Genomic DNA, 27,833 nt, shown 5'->3' on the forward strand with positions numbered 1-27,833 from the left:
AGACGTCTGTATCTTTTATTTATCTCCAGACATCATGCCTTTAGATGAGCAGTACAGATCAGTCATGTAGGATGTGTACATCAGCACTGCATGATATTGCAGATGTGTAGGGAATGCTGCTGTTTTATCTTGCATCACGTTTCATCAAGAGTTTTTCAAGAGCAAAATAGTCCATGCCATCTGTTTCTCAGAGGATTATTCCTGTGGATAATCTCAGGTTATCATTTCATGGCTTAATACAGGCCTACCTCCATAGCCACAGAGGCAGCTAAACTCTCTTTTTGTTTCTTAAAGGTAAAGTGTACCGATTGACCCTTCGCAAAACACCAGCCTGTTTAGTTTCTGTTGCTATATCTGACAAACAATGCCGCTCTCACACTGTTCTCACGCAGTGAAAAATACATTGCGGAGCAAAGAGGAAACTGACAACATGCTGTCAGACAAGACAGAGCAGGTTACTTCTGGTATGAAACAAGGTCTCAGCTTTAAAATGTTGTCATTTTTAAAAAATTCAAACAATAAATACTGTTTGTTGCCACAGATTGCTGTATTGCCTTAAAGCATGAAAAAAAGCATTAATGAACATCAGAACATATTTTAACCATGGAAAAACATCAGTACACACAATTTTTCAAGTTTAGCTCCACCGAAGTTAATCTACTCTCCTGTCTGATTTGTTTGTCGAACAAAATGGCGGATTCTGCATTATGTTTAGTCATATCGCCTGCCAATCGAGCTGTTTGCGAAGGGTCAGTTTCAAGACACACCCTTTATGGTGACCTTAAAGTGTTAGTTTACTGACAAATGAAAATTCTATCATGAATTACTCCCCTTCATGTCATTTCAAGCCCTTAAGACTTTGGTAAATCTTGAAAACACAAATTAAGTTGTTTTTAATGAAACCTGAAATGTTTCTGTCCTATTGAAAGTCTAGGTAACCAAAACTCAAAAGATCCAAAAAAGTCATGAAAGTGTTGTACAGGGTGGGCCATTTATATGGATACACCTTAATAAAATGGGAATGGTTGGTGATATTAGCGTCCTGTTTGTGGCACATTAGTATATGTGAGGGGGCAAACTTTTCAAGATGGGTGGTGACCATGGTGGCCATTTTGAAGTCGGCCATCTTGGATCCAACTTTTGTTTTTTCAATAGGAAGAGAGTCATGTGACACATCAAACTTATTGGGAATTTCACAAGAAAAACAACGGTGTGCTCGGTTTTAACGTGACTTTATTTTTTCATGAGTTATTTACAAGTTTCTGGCCACTTATAAAATGTGTTCAATGTGCTGCCCATTGTGTTGGATTGTCAATGCAACCCTCTTCTCCCACTCTTCACACACTGATAGCAACACCGCAGGAGAAATGCCAGCACAGGTTTCCAGTATCCCTAGTTTCAGGTGCTGCACATCTCATATCTTCACACCATAGACAATTGCCTTCAGATGACCCCAAAGATAAAAGTCTAAAGGGGTCAGATCGGGAGACCTTGGGGGCCATTCAACTGGCCCACGACGACCAATCCACTTTTCAGGAAACTGTTCATCTAGGAATGCTCGGACCTGACACCCATAATGTAGTGGTGCACCATCTTGCTGGAAAAACTCAGGGAACGTGCCAGCTCCAGTGCATAAAGAGGGAAACGCATCATCATGTAGCAATTTCAAATATCCAGTGGCCTTGAGGTTTCCTTTGATGAAGAATGGCCCCACTATCTTTGTACCCCATATACCACACCATACTAGGGCTGTCCCCGACTATGAATTTTCATAGTCAAATCAGAATTTTCGAATCTTTCTATAGTCGACCGATAGTCGAATCATCTAGGCTTATGTGCGTGTGTGAATGGGTTGGGAGGGGCACGACACTATAGTCAGCAGGAGGGTAAAACTATTTGTATTTTATTTTATAAGCGAACAAAACTGCCTACCAACTGACAGACAAACTTATTTAGGTTTCAATAAAAACACAGAACGCGTCTTTTAGTTCTAAAAACGCGAGGCGCACAGCACTGCCTTTTTTTGGTGACTTTTAATGAAAGAGCAGTGTGCTGCGGTTTTTTTTATGTTGCTAAGCAACGACCAAAACAGCTGTCCTGTCAGTCAATTCAAAGGATTATAGCGCGAGAGCTCTAAAATCTTAGTTTTTTGCTGTTAAGTAAACTGTCATATTAGCAGAAACCCTAAATAATACAGCTCCGGGTTACCCACGATAGACACCAAAGGTTTCTCCTCCATTTCTTGCAGTCTCCGGACTTTTTAAGCAACGGTAAACTTTCGCCATCACAACAGAAGGCCCGCCTCTCCATTCATTCGATTGGACAATGGAAAAGAACGCGAATGACGTCGGGCGTTTTTCCGCTCAGAGTTGATTTTTTTTTTCAACTTCAGGCGCTCAGAGCGCTCCTGCAAAACGCGAGGCGCAGCAGGCGGCGAAAACGCGAGGTGCCCTGGGCGCATAAACAGCGTGCAGAACTCTCACTGCCAACAGAAAACCATTCAAAAGTGATGGTGATCGCCGCCATCCCTGCCGTCAAGATGGTCCTCATCTCGTCATGCATCAGGGAAAGTGAAAATTAAATTAGTCACAGGGGTGGTTGGATTTATTTACAAACACGTTAAAAATATTTATTGAACGCTTCTTTCTTTTCACTTTTGTTTTTACTGCATTATCATAATCAAAGGCTGTATATAACTTAATATAACCGTACAAAACCAGTAGTTCTGTGTGCAATTAGACATTGAGCACCCCCATATTGCCAAAATGGTATGATGCTCGTTTCACCCGCGAAGATTCGACTGTGAGATCGGTGGTCGAATCAGGCTCCGCATATCGATGCATCGAATCTTCGACTATTCGGGGACAGCCCTACACCATACCATCACTTTTTTTGTTCCAACAGTCTTGGAGGGATCTATCCGATGTGGGTTAGTGTCAGACCAATAGCGGTGGTTTTGTTTGTTAACTTCACCATTCACATAAAAGTTTGCCTCATCACTGAACAAAATCTTCAAAATCTGTTCCAATTTTTGTTTTGCCCATTCTGCAAATTCTGTGCACCGATCTGGGTCATCCTCGTTGAGATGCTGCAGTAACTGGAGTTTGTAAGGGTGCCATTTGTGAGTAGCTAATATCCGCCGAAGGGATGTTCGACTAATGCCACTCTCCAGTGACATGCGGCGAGTGCTACGCTGTGGGCTCTTGCTGAATGAAGCTAGGACAGCCACCGATGATCTTCATTAGTGACAGTTTTCATGCGTCCACATTTTGGCAAATCCAACACTGAACCAGTTTCACGAAACTTAGCAAGCAGTTTGCTAACTGTAGCATGGGAGATGGGTGGTCTCGTAGGGTGTCTTGCATTGAAATCTGCTGCAATGACCCGGTTACTGCGTTCACCAGATATCGACGCAATTTCCATCCGCTCCTCACGTGTTAACCTCTTCGACATGTCAATGGCTGTGAACAAAGAGAAACTTGTAAATAAATCATGAAAGAATAAAGTTACGTTAAAACCAAGCACACCATTGTTTTTCTTGTGAAATTCCCAATAAGCTCTTCCTACTGAAAAAACAAAAGTTGGATCCAAGATGGCCGACTTCAAAATGGCCACCATGGTCACCACCCATCTTGAAAAGTTTGCCCCCTCACATATACTAATGTGCCACAAACAGGACGTTAATATCACCAACCATTCCCATTTTATTAAGGCGTATCCATATAAATGGCCCACCCTGTGGAATGACTCCAAATGCACTGAGAGGTTTAATTTAAGTCTTGTAAAGAGATACGATCACTTTTTATAATCAACAGATTTATTTTTCACTTGTAAACATGCAATCACTACCAGTCAGAAGTTTTTGGACAGGAAGATTTTTAATGTTTTTTTTTTTTTTTTTAAAGAAGTCTCTTCTGCTCTCCAAGCCTGCATTTATTTGATCCAAAATGCAGCAAAAGCAGTAACATTGTGAAATATTTTTACTATTTAAAAAGCTGCTTTCTGTTTGAATTTATTTTAAAATGTAATTTATTCCTGTGATCAAAGCTAAATTTTAGAAATCATTCGAATATGCTGATTTGCTTTAGAAACATTATTATTATTATCAATATTTAAAACAGTTGAGTACATTTTTTCAGAATTCTTTGATGAACAGAAAGATCCAAAATTAGCATTTATCTGAAATAAAAAGCTTTTGTAACATTATACACTACGCCATTCAAAAGCTTGGAGTCAGTGTAATTTATTTCTTTATTTTTGGGGAAAAGAAAGTATAGAAATTAATACTTTTATTTAGCCAGGATGCGTTAAATTGATCAAAAGTGATGTTAAAGATATTTATAATGTTACAAAAGATTTCTATTTTGGATAAATTCTTTTCTTCTGAACTTCTTCTGATCATGTGACTGGATTAATGATACAAAAAATCCTTCTTTAAAATCACAGGAATTAAATACATTTTAAAGTATATTAAAATACCAAACAGTTATTTTACATAGTAAAAATATTTAAGAATTTTACTGTTTTTGCAGTACATTAGATCAAATAACTGTGAGCTTGGTGAGCAGAAGAGACTTCTTAAATAAAAAAAAAATCGTACTATTAAAAAAAACTTTGACTAGTAGTGTTCATCTCATATGGTAAAGCATAAATTAAATCTGTTAATCATTTAAGGCAATAAGATCCCTTCATAATACTTAGATTAAACTGTTTAATGCATGTGGATTCATTTTACAACAATCTTTGTGGATCTTCAAAGTTGTGGTTACCCAGACTTTCAGCAGAGACGGAAATCTCTCAGGTTTCTTTAAAAATATCTTCATTTGCGTTTCAAAGTTTAACCAAAGTCTTTGGAACAACATGAGGGTGAGTAAATGATGACAGAATTTTCCTCTGTGGGTGAACTATTAATATTTTGTTTCCACACGTGAGAGGAACATGTTTTTACAAACTTTTACAAGCACGTTTTCTTTATTAATTTTCAGTAAACGTTTGATATTTTTGATTATTCAGTTTCAGGACTTAATCATCCTTGAATCAGCAATACATTCATCTGCTTTCTGCAATGCATTCAACATGACAGATGCAAAAAAACATGTTGGCTAATAGCATTTTTAAGAATGGCAGTATGATGCAATGCTTGACTTCCAGTGTAAAAATTATGATATGAATAAGTCAAGTCAAAAAGATGTCATTTTTTAATTTGCCTTCGTGCAAAACTCACCATTTTCTTTTATTGTGTGCAATGTGGAACAAAATTACAATGTTTTTTTTTTTTTTTTGGTGAGAACTGAGAGATTGCCTTATATATGATGTTGCGTCGCATACAATGCTGTTTAATAGAAAAAAATAAGGGAAGAACTGTTCTGTGGTACTTTTTGATCAGATATTGCTGCCGATATAATGTAAAGGGTGTGTACTGGTTCCAGTGAAATCTTATCACAATTTACTCTGAACTTTCTGCAATCAGGTTTTCAAGCCGGTGACCACAGATGACGTACCTCAGAGTCAAGGCAGCAGAAGACTCATCAGCTTCTCTCTCTCAGGTGTGTGTTGTGTAAAAATCAGCATGAGCAGACAGTCCATCATTAAGCTTTATCAATATTTATGGGGCTTCTATATTTAGTGCCTTCAGCGGATTCCATTATTGATCCACAGCTTTCAGTCTGCTGTAAACAACTATAGAAACATGTTTACCTCAATTACTTGTTTCTTTCCTTACGAAAACAACTTTCCCAAGCTTTTTGGCTATCAGTGTTCATTTTATGAGAGCGATTTAGAGATATAGGATGCAAATTTGCCCCTGGTCATCTAATGATATAACGAAATATATTATTCTGTTTTATCCCCTTTCTCATATTATGTTCTTTTTTGTGCTCAATGAAACCCACCCTCCTTAGTTACTGTTGCTATGTCTGACAAACAATGCCACCCTCACACTACACATCATGTTCTCACATTGTGGCACAAAGAGGAAACGTGCCACCAGACACAACAGACAAGACAGAGCAGGTTATTTCTGGTATGAAACAAGGTTTCAGCTTTAAAAGTCATTTTGTTTAACGAAATTCAAACTAAAAGTATAATTTTGTGTCTCTTTAATGTGTTGTGACTAGTGTTGCTTTCGTCAATGAAAATTATCACTAAATATCATCGTCAACGAACCTTTATCACGTGACGAAAATGAGACGAGAGGAAACGTAAATGCTGGTCATGTGACGATGACTGTAATCAAATGTATAATGCAATATCGTTGACGAATAAAAACAAGACTTAATGTGGTTTACAAAATGAAATCTATGCTAAAATATTTATTTTTGTTGATGAAAATGAGACGAAACGAAATGTTATAATGTTAGATTGATGTGCGCATGCCCAGTAGCCAGAGCTGTATCCCTTCTAGCCTAAACCGTGCAGACACAGGCGACGTCACTTCCTCAAGCCCCACTCGCGGAATTATCTAGAAGATGACTACAAACAAAGTGAAGTCTGACACAGATAAAGGGACCGTTGGCAAGCCAGCCAGGGTTCATCTTTGGGAGAAAAAGAAGAAACAACACACACATTTTATTTGCACTTTTAGTAGTGATGGGAAAATGAAGCTTAAAAAAAATAATAATTTTACTTGCACAAGGTATAAATGAATTAATCTGTAAATAAACTTATAGAAAAGAAAAAAAGTCGACTAAAACTAGACAAAAATGTCATCAGTTTTGGCTGACTAAAACTCGATGAAAATAGTCATGGATAATTCTGACTGAAACGCTCAGACTTTTAGTTGACTAAAACTTGACTAGACTAAAAAGAGTATGAACGTGACTAAAACTAATAACAACTAAAATGACAGCTTCACACAAAGACTAGACTAAAACTCAAATTAAAACCGGCTGCCAAAAACAGCACTAGTTGTGACAGATCACTGTATTGCCTCATTTATTAGACCAATTGACACGTGAACTGAACCGAATCATCTTATTCTTCTTATTTACTTAAAGCATGAAATAAACATGAATGGACATGAGAATGTGTTTTATTTTAACCACTGAAAGACGTCAGTACACACAATTTTTCAAGTTTAACTCCACCAAAGTTAATCTACTCTCCTGACTGATTTGTTTGTCAGACAAAATGGTGTATTAGGCATTATGATTTGTCAGATCGACTGTCAGTCAAGCTGTTTGCTAAAAGTCAATTGTGTACTGTTACTGTATATATTTTTATATTCTGTAATACTCTGTTGTATTCTGTTTTGTAATATTCTTTCCTGCTTATGTTTTGCTATTTTTTCTGTATTGTTATTCTGTTTTGTTTGGGTCTGTTCAGTTTTGTTTTAATTGTTCTGTTTGTTTTGTTCTATTCTAGTTTTTTGTTTGTTTATTTTGATCTGTTTTGTTTTATTTTGGTCTGTTCAGTTTTATTTAGTTTGTTTTGTTCTGTTCAGTTTTGTTTTGTTAATTTTGTTCTATTCTGTTTTATTTTTGGTCTGTTCAGTTTAGTTTTTTTTGTTTTGTTCTCTTCTCTTCTGTTTTGTTTTGTTTTATTTTGTTTTGTTCTGTTCTGTTGTGTTCCATTTTGTTTTGTTTATTTTGTTTTATTCTGTTTTATTTTGGTCTGTTCAGTTTTGCTTTGTTTATTTTGTCCTATTTTATTTTGGTCTGTTCAGTTTTGCTTTGTTCAGTTTTGCTTTGTTTATTTTGTTCTGTTCAATTTTGTTTATTTAGTCCTAAACTGTTTTATTTTAGTCTGTTCGGTTTTGTTTTGGTCTCTTCTGTTCAGATTTGTTTAATTTGTTCTGTTTTGTTCGGTTCAGTTTTGTTTATTTAGTCCTATTCTGTTTTATTTTTGTCTGTTCAGTTTTGTTTATTTTGTTCTGTTTTATTTTGTTTATTTAGTCCTAATCTGTTTTATTTTGGTCTGTTCAGTTTTGTTTTGTTTATTTTGTTCTGTTTTATTTTGTTTATTTAGTCCTATTCTGTTTTATTTTGGTATATTTAGTTTTGTTCTTTTCAGTTTTGTTTTGTTTGTTTTGTCCTATTTTATTTTGGTCTGTTCAGTTTTACTTTGTTCAGTTTTGTTTTGTTTATTTAGTTCTATTTTGTTTTGTTTATTTAGTCCTAATCTGTTTTATTTTGGTCTGTTCAGTTTTGTTTTGTTTATTTTGTTCTGTTTTATTTTGTTTATTTAGTCCTATTCTGTTTTATTTTGGTATATTTAGTTTTGTTCTTTTCAGTTTTGTTTTGTTTGTTTTGTCCTATTTTATTTTGGTCTGTTCAGTTTTACTTTGTTCAGTTTTGTTTTGTTTATTTAGTTCTATTTTGTTTTGTTTATTTAGTCCTAATCTGTTTTATTTTGGTCTGTTCAGTTTTGTTTTGTTTATTTTGTTCTGTTTTATTTTGTTTATTTAGTCCTATTCTGTTTTATTTTGGTATATTTAGTTTTGTTCTTTTCAGTTTTGTTTTGTTTGTTTTGTCCTATTTTATTTTGGTCTGTTCAGTTTTACTTTGTTCAGTTTTGTTTTGTTTATTTAGTTCTATTTTGTTTTGTTTATTTAGTCCTAATCTGTTTTATTTTGGTCTGTTCAGTTTTGTTTTGTTTATTTTGTTCTGTTTTATTTTGTTTATTTAGTCCTATTCTGTTTTATTTTGGTATATTTAGTTTTGTTCTTTTCAGTTTTGTTTTGTTTGTTTTGTCCTATTTTATTTTGGTCTGTTCAGTTTTACTTTGTTCAGTTTTGTTTTGTTTATTTAGTTCTATTTTGTTTTGTTTATTTAGTCCTAATCTGTTTTATTTTGGTCTGTTCAGTTTTGTTTTGTTTATTTTGTTCTGTTTTATTTTGTTTATTTAGTCCTAAGCTGTTTTATTTTGGTCTGTTCGGGGGTTTTTTTTGTTTTGTTTTGTTCTGTTCTGTTCTGTTCTGTTCTGTTCTGTTCTGTTTGTTTTGTTCTGTTCAGTTTTGTTTTATTTTATTCAGTTTATTTTGTTTATTCAGTCCTATTCTGTTTTATTTCTGTCTATTTAGTTTTGTTCTTTTCAGTTTTGTTTTGTTTATTTTGTCCTATTTTATTTTGTTTATTTAGTCCTAATCTGTTTTATTTTGATCTGTTCGGTTTTGTTTTGTTCTGTTCTGTTTTGTTTGTTTTGTTCTGTTCAGTTTTGTTTTGTTTATTTTGTTCTGTATATAATTTTGTTTTGTTTATTTGGTCCTATTCTGTTTTATTTTTGTCTGTTCAGTTTTGTTTTGTTTATTTTGTCCTATTTTATTTTGGTCTGTTCAGTTTTGCTTTGTTCAGTTTTGTTTTGTTTATTTTGTTCTGTTTTATTTCGTTTATTTAGTCCTATTCTGTTTTATTTTGGTCTGTTCAGTTTGGTCTGTTCAGTTTTGTTTTGTTCTGTTCAGTTTTTTTCTGTTTTGTTTATTTAGTCCTATTTAGTTTTGTTTTTGTCTGTTCAGTTTTGTTTTGTTCTGTTTTATTTTGTTTATTTAGTCCTATTCTGTTTTATTTTGTTCTGTTCAGTTTTGTTTTGTTTATTTTGTTCTGTTTTGTTTATTTTGTCCTATTTTATGTTGTTCTGTTCAGTTTTGTTTATTTTGTTCTGTACTATTTTGTTTTTGTTCTGTTTCTGGTTTGTTTATGTTGTTCTTAACCGTATGTTTTCCCTTATATTTTATTTTCTATTATATTCTATTCCATTGTATTCTGCTAAATTCCCTTCTTTCTGTCTTTCTGTGCTGTTTATGTTTCTTTTAATTCAATTTAATTATATTCTGCTCTGCTCTGCTCTGTTCTCATTCATCTCTCTGTTTTTATGTTGTGGTCAGACTTCCAGGCCACCGGGCTAAAGAAAGGAATGTTCTTCAACCCCGACCCCTACCTGAAAATCGCCATCCACCCCGGCAAGCACAGCATCTTCCCTGCCCTGCCTCACCACGGCCAAGAAAAGAGATCAGGCATCGTCTGCAATACCATTAATCCTGTTTGGCAGAGGGAGGTATGGGAAACACATAAGAGCAGACACACACACACACACACACACACACACACACACACTAGATTAAATATTCTCATAAAAAAAACCTTATAAAACAATATCTGGTCCTAGTGTTATATATTCACAGACGTTTAACCCAACGCTGCCCTTCTGTGCTTTTGTACCGAGTCCACATGGAGTTTTGTCATGTAAATCCTTTATTCTGCAAATAAACTTGATGCATCACTGCAAAATCGCAAATACGGCTCACTGTCCTGTTGACTGACGGATAGGATTTCAAATCTTTTTCTATTTTCATTACACAGGATGTCATCTCTGTAGGGCTTGGAATTAAGAACCAGTTCTATTTATAAAAAATACAGGAAGCGTATGATTTTAGTCACAGGCAAAATCATTGGTCTAAAACAGCCAGTAATACTATATATAAACATTATACACTACCTTTGAAATGTTTAGGGTTGATATGATTTTTCTTAAATGTTTTTAAGTCACATGCTCACCAAGGCTGCATTTATATGCTAAAACAACACAGTAATATTGTAAAATATTATTATTTTCAGCATCAGAACTCCAGTCTTCAGTGTCACATGATCCTTCAGAAATCATATTAACATGCAGATTTGGTGCTCAAGAAAATACATTTGATGAATAGAAATATTTTGCAATATTAATAATGTCTTTATTGTCACATGCATCCTTGCTAAAATAAAGCATTCATTTATCTCAGAAAAAAAAGTCTTTCTGACCTTTCAGATACAATGAATTATTTATTGCTTCCTCAAAAGTACTTCAGAATCATTAAAATAACTGGAATCTTTATGTGGATTCTTTATGCTGAATTCTGCACAATTCCCATTGCTACATCTTCTTTGTGTGGCCGAGATGAGATCACCTAAATTGATGCGATTGTTTTCATGTTGTAGAGTGGCTGTTTCTGGCTGATACCGTCTTCCGCTAAGTGCTTTTATTAGATTAGAGAAGAGTAGAGGAGATCGCCTTACAGCGGTGGATTAAAATAGGTCAAGACATGGAGAATGAGTGACGGAAGGCTGGTTTGTTTCATTACTATCATTATTTGAAGGGATACTTTTTTGTTTGTTATAATCTTAATAGCTAAGCCCCAGTCCTTAATTGTTACAGGTTAAATTAAATAAACCTAAAATCCTTCTATAGTACAAAACAAAAAGCAGCATCCAGCTCTAATAAAAAGTGACTTTTCACAATGCATTCACATTTTTTAACTTTAGGATACAAGTTCTGCTTGTAATGACTGTTATTTCTTCCTATGTCTCTTTATATTTCCTGCTCGTAGCGCTTTAATTTTGTGTCTCTGCCCACGGATGTGTTGGAGATCGAGGTGAAGGACAAGTTTGCCAAAAGCCGACCTATCATAAAGCGCTTCTTGGGCAAGCTGTCCATGCCAGTGCAAAGATTACTGGAGAAACATGCTATAGGGTATTTGCTTAATAAGATAAACAAACCTAAACTAAACTTAGAAAATAGTCTCTCTTGTGGCATTTTGTCATGATTTGATATGCTAATGAGTTAAAAATGCTAATTTCAAGCTGTTGGTTTGTGTTTTTTGTCAAAGTGATCGAGTGGTTAGCTACACTCTTGGTCGGAGGCTTCCAACAGAGCATGTCAGTGGCCAGCTGCAGTTCAGGTTTGAGATTACATCCTCCATTCATCCAGGTAAATCCACCTTTTTATTCTACCTTTCACTGAATGCAATCAGTCATTAACAAGTTCTTCTTCTACATCAAGCAAAGAGCTCTAGATACTTATGATGGACTGATATGTAAATTTAGGCGGGTAATGTTAATTATTTTTGTTGTAGCTCTTCATTATATCAGTTTAATCTTAACGTTATGTTATAATAACTGATTAGATGATTGCAATTAAAATTGATTATTTTAACATAAAAGGTCTTTAAAGTTGTGTTTGGGCCAATATGCTTTGGAACAGTATCTGTCCGACGAACTAAAAATTGAAAGCACAATATGGCTTAATCCCTTCATCAAGTCTGTTTTCGTTGCACGTTTCAAAGCAAAGCATGCACTTCATTCAGGCGATCGGCTTGTGATCCGGTGTTTTTTGCGGCTCAAAACGGCTCAGTTCACAGTGAATATAGTCAACTCGTTTATTGCAGACGCTGTGGCTACTGTAGTTTCCATGAAAATAAAAGCTTAAAAGTGCAGAATGAATTGCTGACAGCTAGCGGTTTAAATTGGTAACGTTACTGCAGTCCAAATTCAAAACATGTCTTTCAAGTGTAGAAATTAGAAAATAAGTATTGTAATTTCCCTACTGTAGTGTAAAGCAAAAATAATATACCTGTGAAATATAATTTTGTATTTATTTTACAGTTGTTTTAAAATATATGGCTCTAACCGTCATGGGAATAACAATAATATACAATTTCTGTTATTATTATTATTATATTCCAATTTGTTTGGCTTCCTAAAACACCTATGTGAATGTAATTTAAACTGGAACAATATACCACAAATAAAAAGAGGGTTGAGTCTCTTAAAAGTTTAGTTACTGACTTTTTTCTGACTTAAGTTTTCGTAGTAAAGAAGATGGGTTGGAGCTCTTAATTATAAATTCTCAAAGTGCACTAAATAGAAGAATCTAACTTACTTTTTTGTGTGTGTACCATAAGATTTTGATATTGTTACATCCCTACTACAAACTAATTATTTTATTAAAATACAGGAAAAGTGTAATATTGTGAAATATTATTACATTTTAAAATAACTGTTTTCTATTATAATATATTTAAAATGTCATTTATTCCTGTGATGTAAAAGCTGAATTTTCAGCATCATTTCTCAGTCTTCAGTGTCACATGATCTTTTAGAAATCATTCTAATGTTGATTTGATGCTGAAAAAAATTCTTCTTATTATTATTGCTTAATATTTTTGTGAAAAAATTGATACATTTTTTTCAGGATTCTTTGATGAATGTATTTGAAATAGAAATATTTTATAACATTATTAATTGTTACTTTTGATCAATTGCATCCTTGCTGAATAAAACTGTTAATTACTAAATGGTGGTGTAATTCGTTATAATAAGCCACTATATTATTACTTCTAATACTAGTCACAAAAAGTCAAATGATTGCCAATGTATTATGCACCCTTACTAGCTAGTATTTTCATGCATACTAGCTACTATGCATTATGTGCATGTAGGTCAAAGGTTTCTATCTTTTCCACAGATGATGAGGATATGTCTCTCAGTACAGAGCAACCAGTGGCAGCAGAAGCTCAAGTCCAACCTCAGGCAGAAGACACCATGAGTTTGGACCAGGGGGCCCCAGAGTTGCCCTTAGATGGAGAAACGGCTTCTGTAGAGATGGCCATGGACGTTGAATCAGCCGAGGTAGAAGTTATAGAGGAAGAGCCTTTGGAAACAGAGCAGCAGATGCATCCGGACCAGCAGGAGGAAGCAGCAGCAGCCGAGAGCCGAGAACAAATGGAGCAAGAAGAGATCAACATACAAGAAGAAACAGATCAAGAAGAGGCCGAAAATGATAGTGCCTTTGCCGAAGGTCCTGTGGAGTCTTCAGGAGATCCTGCAGGAGTTGAAGAAGAGGCGATATTAGACCTGCAGCCAGTTTCAGAAGAACCAGATGTGGATCTAGAAGAAGGCTGCTCATTGCGGATCAGAACCACACCGAGAAGGAAGCCACGGCCTTGTTCTCTACCTGTGTCTGAGCTGGAGACGGTCATCGCATCAGCCTGTGGCGAACCGGAGACGCCACGCTCCCATTACATCCGAATCCACCACCTGCTGCACAGCCTCCCGTCAACCCAGCCTCAACCGGGAGACGCAGCTGGACCCGAACCCGACCGGCCACAGGACGTAGAAGAACAAGAGGAAGATGAGGAAGAGGGTGCGACGCTTGAGCCTCACGCTTTAACACCCAACGGCCCTCGTAGGACGCTGCCCCGCAGCCGCTCACACGAACGCCTCTCGGACCTCATTCAGATGCTGGACGGGGATGGGCAGCCGCTTGGGGCTGAGGGCCAAACCACAGGTCATAGGTCCCCAGGAGAAAGCGAGTTCGATTTGAGTCCGGTGCCGTGCTGCAGTCACATGGCACAGAGGCCCTCGGGTCCCATCCGGGCCTCGTCTCTAGACAGCGCACGTCGGCCAGAGAGCACTGTGTTTTCCTCACAGGATGATGAGGATGAGATGGACAGGGTGAACGGCATTCTGGGATTGGACGCAGAGACAGGACAGGGCGCTAAGGGCCGGGAGCCAGGGGACGGGAGCTGTCAGTGGGAGGAGGCGCCGGATAGTCATGTTCAGAGCCCACATGGCATTATGGGTAACGGAGAATCACCGGTAGCTGGACCAAGCAGCAGAAGTGAGTAGACTAATATTGGTAGAATGCATTGGTCATATGTTTAGATCTGGTTTTCCCTTTTGCGGACTTGTGATAGAAAAGTATCTATGAAGAATGGCCTGGGCTGTGTTTGTGGTGTGTTTAGGAGAATGTCCTTTGCCTTGTAACCATCCTGCAGTGAGCCAGCTGCCTGCCCTGCGGCCCGATCCACATCACTATCCCACCATTGACGAGCCGCTGCCACCGAGTAAGTTCTGGTGTCTCAGCACACACCTTGATGTATTCACAATGGTCAAATGCCTCACTAATTATGGGGAGCTGCTAAAGGTGAATCATCTATGGTATACACTCAAATGTTTTTGAACAGTAAGATTTTTAAAGTTTTTTTTAAAGAAGTCTCTTCTGCTCACCAAGCCTGCATTTATTTGATCCAAAATACAGAAAAAGCAGTTATATTGTAAAATAGTTTTGCTATTTAAAATAACTGCTTTCTATTTGCATGTAATTTTTAAATGTAATTTATTCCTGTGATTAAAACTACATTTTTAGCATCTTTAATCCAGGCTTCAGTGTCACATGATCCCTCAGAAATTATTCTAATATGCTGATTTGCTGTTTAAGAAACATTTAGTATTTTTTATCAATATTTAAAACAGTTGAGTACATTTTTTCAGGATTCTTTGATGAACAGAAAGATCCAAAGATCAGTATTTATCTTAAATTAAAAGCTTTTGTAACATTACCAACAGAATGCCATTCAAAAGCTAGGAGTCTATATATTTTTAAAGAAATTATAGAAATTAATACTTTTATTTGGCATGAATGCTTTAAATTGATCATATGTGATGATAAAGACATTTATAATTTTATTATAATTGTTAATATTAGATAAGTGCTTTTCTGCTGAACTTTCTATTCATCAAAACAACCTAAAAAATCTACTCTGCTGTTTTCAATATAATACTAATAATAATACAGTTTTTTGAGCAGCAAATCAAAATATTAGAATGGTTTCTAAAGGATCATGTGACTGGAGTAAGCATGTTTAAAAATCCTACCAACCCCAATCTTTAGGAACTGTATTTATTTAAAACATTTATTTGATTAGATTTATTTGAATAGATTTCTATTTCTATTTTCCATTATTAAACTGATAATGAAACAAGATAACAAAAAGTAAATTATAACCAATATAATTTAAATGTATAATAAGGGGTAAATTGTCTGTTATTAAACTTTATGAAAAAAAAAACTATAAATATATAAACACAATGTTACGTCATGAAAATGTCTATAGTCAGATGTTAACTCATGCTGTATTTATTTGAAAAAAAAAAATTATATATATATATATATATACACAGTGAGGTCAATAAGTATTTGATCACCCTGTGATTTTGCAAGTTCTCATACTTAGAAATCATGGAGGGGTCTACAATTTTCAGCATAGGTGCTTTTCCACTGTGAGAGACAATCATTGTATGATTTTTTTTAACAATTTATTTGTGAATTACTGTGTCAAATAATTATTTGATCACTTGCTTATCAGCCAGTCAGCTACACTCTGCTCATGATTCTAAATTAGTAGCACCTGTTTGAGGTCGTTAGCTGTCATAAAGACACCTGTGCACCCCACAATCAGCCAAAGTTTAAGTAGCAACATGGGCAAAACCAAAGAGCTGTAAAAAGAGACAAGAGACGGGGCAATTGCCAAACAGCTTGGTGAAAAAAGAACAACTGTTGGAGCAATTGTCAGAAAATGGAAGAGGCTAATGATAACTGTCCATGTCCCTCGGACTGGGGCCCCATGGAAGATCTCTCCTCATGGGGTATCAATTATGCTAAGAATGGTGAAGAATCAGCCCAGAACTACACGGGAGGAGCTGGTCAATGCCGTGAAGAGAGCTGGGAATATCGTTTCCAAGGTTACTATCAGTAATGCACTAAGAAGTCATGGTTTAAAATCTTGCATCGCACGGAAGGTTCCCCTGCTTAAGTCAACCCGTGTCCAGGCCCGTCTGAAGTTTGCCAGGGATGATCCAGAGGAGTCATGGGAGAAAGTCCTGTGGTCAGATGAGACCAAAGTAGAAATTTTTGGTCTTAACTCCATTCGCCGTGTTTGGAGGAAGAAGAATGATGAGTATCATCCCAATAATACCATACCTACAGTGAAGCATGGGGCTGGAAGCATCATGCTCTGGGGGTGTTTTTCTGCACAGGGGACAGGACGACTGCACTGTATTAAGGAGAGGATGAACTGGGCCAAGTATTGTGACATATTGGGCAAAAACCACCTTCCATCTGTCAGAGCATTAAAGAATAAAAACCAATGAGTGGCTCCGTAAGAAGCATATCAAGGTTCTGGAGTGGCCTAGCCAGTCTCCAGACCTAAATCCAATAGAAAATGTTTGGAGGGAGCTGAAACTCTGTGTTGCTCAGCAATAGCCCCGAAACCTGACAGATCTAGAGAAGATCTGCATGCAGGAGTGGGCCAAACTCCCTCCTGCAGTGTGTGCAAACCGGGTGAAGAACTACAGGAACCGTTTGACCTCTGTAATTGTTAACAAAGGCTTCTGTACCAAATATTAAAAAAAATTTGACTCAAGTGATCAAATGTTAAAAAATCATACAATGTGATTTCCAGACTTTTATTTTTAGATTCTGTCTCTCACAGTGGAAATGCACCTATGCTGAAAATTGTAGACCCCTCCATGATTTCTAAGTAAAGAGAACTTGCAAAATCACAGGGTGATCAAATACTTATTGACCTCACTGTATGTATGTATGTATGTATGTTTATATATATATATATATATATATATATATATATATATATATATATATATATATTCTATTTTTATTATTAATATGTTGTTGCAATTGCAAAATAAGTTGCAAAATATTGCAGCAAATCGAAATTTGTTAAAATCCCATCCAAAGGTATCACTTTCACCTGGTGTGCCTGCCTTCATATTTGTCACTGCATTTCAAAGCTGTGTAGTCAAACTACAACCACTAACACGCAAGCAAACATTCAAATCAGACATGGCCATCTCCAGTGTCACTCTCACTAACCCACATCGTGAGATTTTAGAACTGATAAACGTAATTCTATGACTGTCCAAGACTGTCTGTCACCTCTTCACGGTACTGTGGTTTTTGTGTGTGTGTTTATGCCAAAGTTACTCAAATCTAAAGCATCCTACACTGAGGGAAACTTCGAGACATTCCCACAGTAAAAACAACTCTTTTTTGTTTTTGTTTTTATAAACAATGTCCTAATAAGAAAGATCCACTATTATTTTTTCTCTTTTTTATATATATATATATATATATATATATTTTTTTGCCTGTAGGCCAGAATATTGACTTTATTGAGGTTAAATGTGTGTTTATGTTTCGTTTGGCACGCTCAGACTGGGAGGCCCGTATCGACAGTCACGGTCGTGTGTTCTATGTGGATCACATTAACCGGACAACCACTTGGCAAAGGCCAACGTCCGCAGCCACGCCGGATGGCCTGCGCAGGTCTGGTTCCGTCCAACAGATGGAGCAGCTCAACAGGAGGTAAACAACACTGTTTTTTAATATCAAAAATTGTACACTTCTTTTACAGAGTAATCTGGAATACAGATCAGTTGCACTTATGGTGCATCCTGTGAAGATTCACAGAGTCCAAGTGTTTAATTTGTTTAGTTCTGACTCTCAAACCTGATTAGATGTATTACAAATGCACCTACTTGTTCCAACAATAAACAGCCTACATTTAGGCTAATGAACTATATGACTTTTATTACTAATGTCGGTTTATTCCTTTTTTAAATTGATATTGGTGTCTTTTATCATTTAACTGTTTTCCATTGCTTTAGAAAAATAACTTGTTTTCCCAGTTCAAATATCTAAGTATTTTCAAATCAAGATACATTTATTTGAGATGCAAAATTACATAAAATATTAAATGCCTAATTTACTAACAGCATGCACTAGTGCAAACCCTAGTTTTAAAACAAAGACATGCAGTGAAAAAAAAAAAGAGCAATGAAAACATGTGGGCACGGGTATTTTTGTAGCGTTATTGCATATGCATTTGGAGTTTACCTTTTAGATGACGCAAACTTTATTGGAGGAGGGTATTTAAATGATTAATGCAACTTGCTTTACTAAACTTTGCAGAAGTTAACTGGTATTTGGGTCATTATTTAGAACATAAAAAATATCTGTAAAATAATTATTTTTTTTCTTACCCCATTGAAAGATAATTAGTTTTGCATTACTGTAACTTTTGAAACTTTAGCAAAGTATGGCTGACAATGATTGATGTTTTTGGGTCAAATGCTGCAATTTTTCTGTAAACCATGCATGTTTACATGGGCATGGGTTTATATAAACATGCACTCTTTTGCCACCTAGGGGACAAAAGTATTAGTAATAGTAATAGTAAAAGTAATAGTAAGTGCTTTATCATGCTTCTATTTAGAATGTAATTAAGGCTGTTTATTTAATAATCCACAAGTTGATGACTGGTTCAGATTTTTCTTAGAGCACACAAGCTTTATTGAACTGTCAAGCAGCTTATGGGTATGTAAGTGAGGCTGTTTGTAATAGTAAGTGATCTTTACAATAGGAGTTGTACTGTACTGATGTCAGTCACTAATAACAGCATTACTTGGGTTCACATCAGGTATCAGACCATCCAGAGGACGATGGCAACAGAGAGGAGAGATGAGGAATCAGGCAGCCCCCGCAATGAGAGAACATCCAACACTGAGACAGACTCGCCTCCACAGACAACCGGTAACTTCACACTCATCCATCATACTGACCCCAAATAGTGGAAATGATTTGGGGTCAGTTAAACCCTGTACACTAAAAAAAGTTTGCTTATTTTGCTCAATATCCAATGCAGAATGCTCTTTTATAGGACGTTTGATAATACAATCAACTACCAAATAGAGTATAATTTTAAATTCAGCTTTATTTAACACATATTATATAACACATATATTACAGTTTATATATCTATTTGCGGAAAAATGTGGGAAAACCTCCTGCAGACCTGCAGGTCTGGACCTGCTGATATACAAATGAATAGAAGAAATGTAGACAGTAGCCAATGGCTGCCAAGTGTAAAAAAGCACTTAAAAGTAGCATGCTACAGATCAGGTCTTCTAAAGCCATTTCATAGCTTTCTTTGAGAAAAATTGACTATCAACTGAAATTTAAGTCATTAGTTGCTTGAAAACATGCCTTTTGAAATCTACATGTAAGAACTTTGTTGCATGCAGTCGGAAGCAGAGCGTACTCAATGTTGAAAGTCGATAAATAGGAATTAAACACAGACCTCACATGTCTTGTCAGTGTAGCAGGTTTGACCGTGCAGAAGAATAAACTAAATCTGAGATGCTGGAGGGTCATTATGACTGATTTCCCCTGATATTTTTAAATGAACTGGGGTAAAATGATGAATTTTTTACATTTTGAAAAAACTGTCCCTTTAAATTATATTTTTAAACAAGCTGGGGCAAAATTCAAAATTTTTCAAAAAATCTAAATAAACTTTTCCTTTTAAATAATATTTTTAATAGAGCTGGGGTAAAATGCTGGATTTTTACATTTTTAATAAACTGTCCCTTTAAATTATATTTTTTAAATAAGCTCTGGCAAAATGCAGAATCTTTTACATTTTTAATAAACTGTCCCTTTAAATGATATTTTAAATGAGCTGGGGCAAAATTCTCAATTTTTAAATTGTGAATAAACTGTCCCTTTAAATGAGCTGGGGCAAAATTCTGAATTTTCCAATTTTCAAAAAACTTCCCTTAAAATGATACAAAAAATAAAATAAAAAACGGGGTAAAATGCTGAATTTTAAAACTTTGAATAAACTGTCCCTTCAAATTATGTTTTAAAATGAACTGGTGCAAAGTTCTGAATTTAAACATTTTAAATTCTTAAAATAATATTTTTAAATGAGCTGGGACAAAATGCTGAATTTTAAAAATTTTAAATAAACTGTCCTTTTAAGTGATATTTTTAATGAGCTGTGGCAAAATTCTGAATTTTTGAAAAAACTGTCCCTTTACATTATATTCTTAAATGAACTGGAGCAAAATGTTAAATTCTTAAATTTTAAATAAACTGTACTTTTAAATTATATTTTTAAATGAACTGGGTCAAAATTATGAATTTTTTACATTTTGAAAAAACTGTCCCTTTAAATTATATTTTTAAACAAGCTGGGGCAAAATTAAACATTTTTCAAAAAATCTAAATATACTTTTCCTTTTAAATAATATTTTTAATAGAGCTGGGGTAAAATGCTGGATTTTTACATTTTTAATAAACTGTCCCTTTAAATTATATTTTTTTAAATAAGCTGTGGCAAAATGCAGAATCTTTTACATTTTTAATAAACTGTCCCTTTAAATGATATTTTAAATGAGCTGGGGCAAAATTCTGAATTTTTTACATTTTTTGAATAAACCGTCCCTTTAAATGATATTTTTTAAATGAACTGGGGCAAAATTCTCAATTTTTAAATTGTGAATAAACTGTCCCTTTAAATGAGCTGGGGCAAAATTCTGAATTTTCCAATTTTCAATAAACTTCCCTTAAAATTATAAAAAAAATTTAAATAAAATAAAAAACAGGGTAAAATGCTAAATTTTAAAACTTTGAATAAACTGTCCCTTCAAATTATGTTTTAAAATGAACTGGTGCAAAATTCTGAATTTAAACATTTTAAATTCTTAAAATAATATTTTTAAATGAGCTGGGACAAAATGCTGAATTTTAAACATTTTAAATAAACTGTCCTTTTAAGTGATATTTTTAATGAGCTGTGGCAAAATTCTGAATTTTTTTTAAAAAAACTGTCCCTTTACATTATATTCTTAAATGAACTGGAGCAAAATGTTAAATTCTTAAATTTTAATTAAACTGTACTTTTAAATTATTTTTTTAAACGAACTGGGTCAAAATGCTGATTTTTCACATTTTGAATAAACTGTCTCTTAAAATATTTTTAAATGAGCTGGGGCAAAATTCTGAATTTTTACATTTTGAATAAACTGTCGCTTTAAACAGTATATTTAAATGAACTGGTGCAAATTTCAGAATTTTCAAATTTTAAATAAACTGTCCTTTTAAATTATATTTTAAATCAACTTGGGCAAAATGCTTAATTTTTTAAATTTTTAATAAACTGTGCCTTTTAAATGATGTTTTTATCTTTCAAGAGTTGAGGAGAGACACCCCATGTTCTCCAGGTCACTGTCAGAAGATCACATTACTGCTGCAGAGTCCAGCGGTCAAATTCATCACTCACCCAGAGTTCTTCACTGTTCTCCATGCAAATTATGTGAGTTTCCACTGCATTACACACTATTCACTACGTCTGAATCATTCTTTCTCCCTATAAAGGTTATGCTATTAAAGTTACACTATGAAGTTTGGGGTCACTAGGGTTTTTCTTTTGGAAAGAAACCGATACTTTTACTTAGCAAGCACACATTGAATTTATCAAAAGTGACAGGCATTTATAATATTTCCAAAAAATTTGAAAAAAAAAAAAAATCACAAAAATATTAATGAACACAACTGTTTTAAACCATTGATATTAATCTTAAATGTTCCTTGAGTAGCAAATCGGCACATTAGAATGATTCTGAAGGATCATGTAACACTGAAGACTGCAGTAATGATACTGAAAATCCAGCTTTGCATCCCAGTAATAAAATACTTTGTAAAATACTGTATATTCAAATAAAGAGTTATTTTAAATAGTAATACAATTTCACATTATTGCTGTTTTTACTGTATTTTTTCATCAAATAAATGCAGCTTTGGTGAGCATGAGAGACGTTTTTCAAAAACATTAAAAAAAATATTCATGTTATAATAAAGATGTGTTTGTTGGTGTCATGTTAATATTATCTTCTTTTTTTTTTTACAGGGGGCATATCGTATGTTCACCAACAGCTCGTGTTTGAAACACATGGTTCTAAAGATCAGGCGTGATGCACGAAACTTTGAGCGGTACCAGCACAACCGTGACCTTGTGACCTTCTTAAATAGGTTTGCTGATGCTCAGCTGGAGCTGCCGCGGGGCTGGGAGATCAAAACAGACCCACAGGGGAAGGTACCTCACATCACATGCTTCCTTATATCTCGTCTCAGTGTCTGTCAAGCAATTATTTTAGCTGTCTGTCCTCCGATTTTCTCCACAGTCATTCTTTGTAGACCACAATAGTCGTGCCACAACCTTCATTGATCCCAGGATCCCCTTGCAAAACGGCAGATTGCCCAACCACCTGACGCACCGCCAGCACCTGCAGAGATTACGCAGCTACAGTGCAGGAGAGGTCAGACACACTCACTCAATCTAGATACACATTAGTCTCCTCTGGCTTCATGCTGTGCTGATTTCTCCTTATGTAAATGATACAGAATTGACTGTTATGTAATTTATTTATTTTAGGCATCTGAGGTGTCACGCACCCGAGGAGTGTCTTTGTTAGCCAGGCCTGGAAACAGCCTGGTAGCAGCCATACGAACCCAAAGCCAGCAGGAGCCAGTGCCATTAGGTATGAGCCATTCATAATTAATGGACAGATTACTAATATAGTTGCAATTAGAGCTGGTCGATTTGAAAAATGTATATCTATTATTATATACATTAAATTCATCAAAAATTTTAAATTAAAATATTTATTCATCAGAGAATCTTAAAAAGTGTTTTACCATTTCCACCAAAAATACTGTGCAGCACAACTGTTATGATAAGAAGAATTTTTTCGTGAGCAGCAAATTAGCATATTAAAATGATTTCTGTAGGATCATGTGACACTGAAGACTGGTGTAGAGAAAATTCAGCTTTGCATCACAGAAATAAATAATAATGTAAAATACATTCAAATAGAATGCATCCATTGTGAAAATCTTTTACAATATTACTGTTTTGACTTGTTGAGCATAAGCAAATATCACCAGTCCCAAACCTTAGTTAATAAAAGGTAGTTAATATATATATTTTTTCTGTGTTTCAGTTTTGCATGTCTTTACATTTATGTATTTATTCTGAAATGGGTTAAAAAGTAGATTTGTTGTAGAAATCTAGTTAATGATCAATGTTTTTTGTAAATTTTAGAATGCAGTATTTAATCAAATTCATTGTTATGTACAAATACAGTGTAAAGAAAATCATAGTTATAAACAGCAATATTCACCAAAATAATTGTATTACAATATTTTCCTGTAAAATGCCATGAATTGGCTAAAATGTAGATTTAATTATTTGCAGAAATGAATCAGACTTTGACAGTCATGGCTGTTTTGACAATAAAGTTTAAGCCAAAGACTTTTAAAAATCTGTCGGAAGACAAGGAGGGAGCATGAAACTAGTCTTTAAGTCATAAAATGGACTTTAATATCAGAATGTTCATGATCATAACTAAAGAAACTCGATATATCATAACTGTCCAATGTACAGTTGATTTCAAAAGTTTACATACACTGTTAATGTTTTTTTTTTTTTTTTTTACCAAAATAAGAGGTATACAAAATGCATGTTATTTTTTATTTAGTACTGAACTGAATAAGATATTTAACATAAAATAAGCTTCTTAAGGGCTGTATAAAATGAAAAAAAAATATATATATATTTAGGCAAAATAAGAAAAATTTACACATCTTCATTCTGTTCAAAAGTTTACACCTCTGGCTTTGGCTTTTTTGAAATATCTGTGAGCATTTAAATCTTCTGTAATAGTTGCATATGAGTCCCTCAGTTGTCCTCAGTGTGAAAAGATGGATCTCAAAATCATACAGTCATTGTTGGAAAGGGTTCAAATACTCTAAAATGCTGAAAAACCAAAGAATTTATGGGACCGGAAGGATTTTCCTAAAGAACAGCGGGCAGTTTGACTGTTCAGGACAAACAAGGGGCTCATGAACAACTATCACTAAACATTAAAAAAACAGCTGTGGATCATTCAGGTAACAACACACTATTAAGAATCATTGAACGCTGTATTTTTTATAAATTCAACTATTATTTTCTTAAGTGTACTACATGTAATTGTATTTTATGTAAAATATCTTATCCAAGTTATTACTAAATAAAAAACAACATGCATTTTGTTTGATCCCTCTTATTTTGGTAAAGTAATTAACATTTTGCAGATTCTGCAATGTGTATGTAAACTTATGACCTCAACTGTATGTTGTTAAGTTGATAAGAATTCTCTTTCATCTGTTTCCCAGCATACAATGATAAGATTGTAGCGTTTTTACGGCAACCAAACATCATTGAGGTGCTACAGGAGCGGCAGCCAAGCCTGGCGAGGAATCACTCGCTCAAGTATGACCCTACACCTTCCTCTGTTACTGTAACAAAATACATCATTAGTGCTTCCAAACAGTTCTCAGTTGTTTGGGTGTTTATTTTTATGTCTTTAGGGAAAAGGTGCATCACATCCGAACGGAAGGCACGCAGCGACTAGAGAAGCTGTCGTGTGATGCTGACCTGGTCATGCTGTTAAGGTAAAGCATCATCCAACCTATAAACCTGCCATACAAAAAAAGATAATTATTAATACACAGAGAGTGTTTCCTGAGACTATAATTTCTAATCTATCACGCATGCTTTTTTACAACGCGTTTTGCTTTGCTTTTTAGTTTGTTTGAGGAGGACATCATGTCTTACGTTCCTCTCGCATCATTTCACCCCGGGTTCAACTTCTCTCCACGCTGTTCTCCTGGTTCCTCTCCTCAAAACTCTCCAGGTGAGACAGCCAAGAGCATTAGACACAGGCCTTCAGATGCTCTTCAACTGACATATTTTGTTTAAATATGACCTGAAATGACATTAAGTAAAGTTTTGAAATCAAAATTCCTAGGCCTAATTTGGACCAGCTATTAACATTCTTTTAAATTAAGCTTTTTGTTCCAAGGAGCACATGCAAAAATGAAAATTGATTAAATAAAGTGTTTTCAAGAGAAATGATCATAATAATTTATTAGAATACTAAAAGTACACTAGGTTTTTAAAATACTTCTATGTCAAATTGTATTTTATAATAATATTTATATACCAATACAAAAACAAAATGTTGTATAATGCAGGACTTTTAACTAAAGAAGTCAAAAATGCAGTACAGTAGCTGCTCTTTCAAAAGATAAAGGAGATAAAATCTGCATATTTCATTAACAGTAGGTCATAAGCAATCTTAAATGCATGGTTCATTGATTATGACCTCTTAATATGATAATTAAGATGTACCACTGTACCATTTGTGACCCTGGACCAAGTCTTAAGTATCATGGCTATATTTGTAGCAATGGCAAAAAATACAGTGTATAGGTCAAAATTATAAATTTTTCTTTTATGCACAAAAAAAATTGGATAGATCATGTTCCATGAAGATATTTAGTAAATTTTCTACCGTAAATATATAAAAACTAAATTTTGATTAGCAGCATGCATTGCTAAGAACTTCATTTGGACAACTTTAAAGGCAATTTTCTCTATATAGTTTTTTTTTGTACCCTCAGATTCCAAATATTGTCCATTATTGACTATACATCTCAATTTAAAAAACTGACCCTTATTACTGGTTATTAAGGGCCTGTGGAGACTTTTTTAATTGTACGTGTGCCCCTAAATATATTTTACAGTTCACAAACATTTAAAGTTTAAATGTGAGTGAAAACATTCGCACTCTCGAGCCTGTATATGTGTCCTATTTAAGAAACATTACCCCATATGCACCTATATTTAGCACTGGGATAGCATCCTAGATGGATGTGTACGTCAGTTAAATTGGACTATAATTGATTTATTTACCTGAAGAACCTCAAGTTTGCAGGGAAAGTCCAGGCATAGTTCATTGACACATGCTCTGATCTGCTCTGATAAAGGCTTCCTTGAGAGAACTCCTCTCGTTCCAGCCTGCTGTCTGTCTGGTGAGAGCTCTCCAGGTCAGCCGCTCTCCAGCCTTAAATACTGTCCCAACCCAGCTGCCCCTCTCTGTGTCATAAGCACATTTACAGACCCCAAATCTGTACAAACCTCTGTCCGCCATGTTTCCTTCTGTCCTAAAGTAGTTAACTGGTCAGTCTTGTAGAACTTGACTCCTGTGCATGTTTGGACAAACCAGACAAAAGTTATTGAAGATAAAACTGTCACATGAAACATTATCTAATTTGCCCTGAAATGTCTCTTTTACATAATGAAAGGAATAATCATCTCCTCGTTTGTGTGTTTGTTCTCAAGGTGAACAAACTCCTCTTTCCTTCTGCGTTGTTTGATGGCTTGCTGATCCTTGACAGTCTTTCCCTGATGGCTACGTAAAGTAAGCTAGACTTCACATTTGTGGTGATGAGTTGTGGCTGTCTTTTTAGGAACCCAGAGGGCTCGGGCACCAGCGCCATACCGCAGAGATTTTGAAGCCAAACTGCGAAACTTCTACAGGAAGCTGGAGGCAAAGGGCTACGGGCAAGGACCCGGCAAGATCAAGTATGTTAACACGGACACTTTTAATATATATCATCACATATCATTCAAAAGTTTGAGATCGGTGAATAGTTTTGTAGGCTAAATTACAGCAAAAACAGTAATATTGTAAAATATTTTTACAATTTAAAATAGCTGTTTTCTATCTTCATATATTGTAAAATGTAATTTACTCTGGCAGTGCAAAGCTGAATTTTCAGCACCATTACTCCTGTGTTCAGTGTCACATGATCCTTCAGAAATCATTCTAATATGCTGACTTGCTGCTCAAGAAACTTTTTTCATCATCAATGTTAAAAATAGTTTTGCTCCATAATATTTTTGTGCAAACTGATTATTTTTTCAGTATTCTTTATTGAATAGAAAGTCAAAAGAGCAGCATTTATTTGAAATATAAATATTTTGGAGCATTATTAATGTATTCAAATGTCACTTATGATCAAATTAATGTGTCCTTGATGGATAAAAGTATTCATTTCATTACAAATAAATAAATAAATAATAATAATGACCCTAAACTTTTGAATGGTAGCGTATTGATATGTATTGTGAGCAAAAACCAGTGAATATATGTTAGCAAATGCTGTTGTTTGCCTTTTATCAATGTTTCAGAATAAATTAAACTAAGATAAAGTTTAAGGCTATTACCTTTAGTGGCCTCAAACTTTATCTTAGTTTAACTTATTAGTATCTGCCAGATGAATGTCCTACAGTTCTCACTTCATCTTGTTTTTTAGACTGATCGTCAGAAGAGATCATCTGTTGGAGGGAACGTTTAACCAGGTCATGGCCTACTCCCGTAAAGACCTCCAGAGAAACAAGCTGTACATCACCTTTGTCGGAGAGGAAGGGTGAGGCAGACAACAGTTTTTGCTGATACAGATATCAGCAAATATAACACTGTTTATAACACATATACAAAATTGCTGACATTAAACACTTTAAGCAAATATATTCTCAAATTCAC

General features: G+C 34.8%; 1 protein-coding gene across 1 annotated transcript in view; it reads left to right on the forward strand.

The window, feature by feature from the left end:
- Positions 1 to 27,833, forward strand: part of hecw1b (HECT, C2 and WW domain containing E3 ubiquitin protein ligase 1b) — a 67,897-nt gene that overhangs the window by 24,399 nt on the left and 15,665 nt on the right. Inside the window, exons 5-22 of the mRNA XM_073848567.1 lie at positions 5,471 to 5,546; positions 9,821 to 9,990; positions 11,303 to 11,445; positions 11,582 to 11,682; positions 13,219 to 14,373; positions 14,498 to 14,599; positions 17,769 to 17,919; positions 19,034 to 19,146; positions 21,591 to 21,712; positions 22,307 to 22,492; positions 22,581 to 22,715; positions 22,832 to 22,937; positions 24,616 to 24,712; positions 24,811 to 24,894; positions 25,030 to 25,136; positions 26,272 to 26,331; positions 26,755 to 26,869; positions 27,604 to 27,717. Coding sequence (XP_073704668.1) covers positions 5,471 to 5,546; positions 9,821 to 9,990; positions 11,303 to 11,445; positions 11,582 to 11,682; positions 13,219 to 14,373; positions 14,498 to 14,599; positions 17,769 to 17,919; positions 19,034 to 19,146; positions 21,591 to 21,712; positions 22,307 to 22,492; positions 22,581 to 22,715; positions 22,832 to 22,937; positions 24,616 to 24,712; positions 24,811 to 24,894; positions 25,030 to 25,136; positions 26,272 to 26,331; positions 26,755 to 26,869; positions 27,604 to 27,717 — 3,137 coding nt within the window. The remainder of the gene's footprint in view (positions 1 to 5,470; positions 5,547 to 9,820; positions 9,991 to 11,302; positions 11,446 to 11,581; positions 11,683 to 13,218; positions 14,374 to 14,497; positions 14,600 to 17,768; positions 17,920 to 19,033; positions 19,147 to 21,590; positions 21,713 to 22,306; positions 22,493 to 22,580; positions 22,716 to 22,831; positions 22,938 to 24,615; positions 24,713 to 24,810; positions 24,895 to 25,029; positions 25,137 to 26,271; positions 26,332 to 26,754; positions 26,870 to 27,603; positions 27,718 to 27,833) is intronic.

The sequence above is a fragment of the Garra rufa genome, chromosome 10 (genome assembly GCF_049309525.1).
Source record: "Garra rufa chromosome 10, GarRuf1.0, whole genome shotgun sequence".
Lineage (NCBI taxonomy): Eukaryota > Metazoa > Chordata > Actinopteri > Cypriniformes > Cyprinidae > Garra > Garra rufa.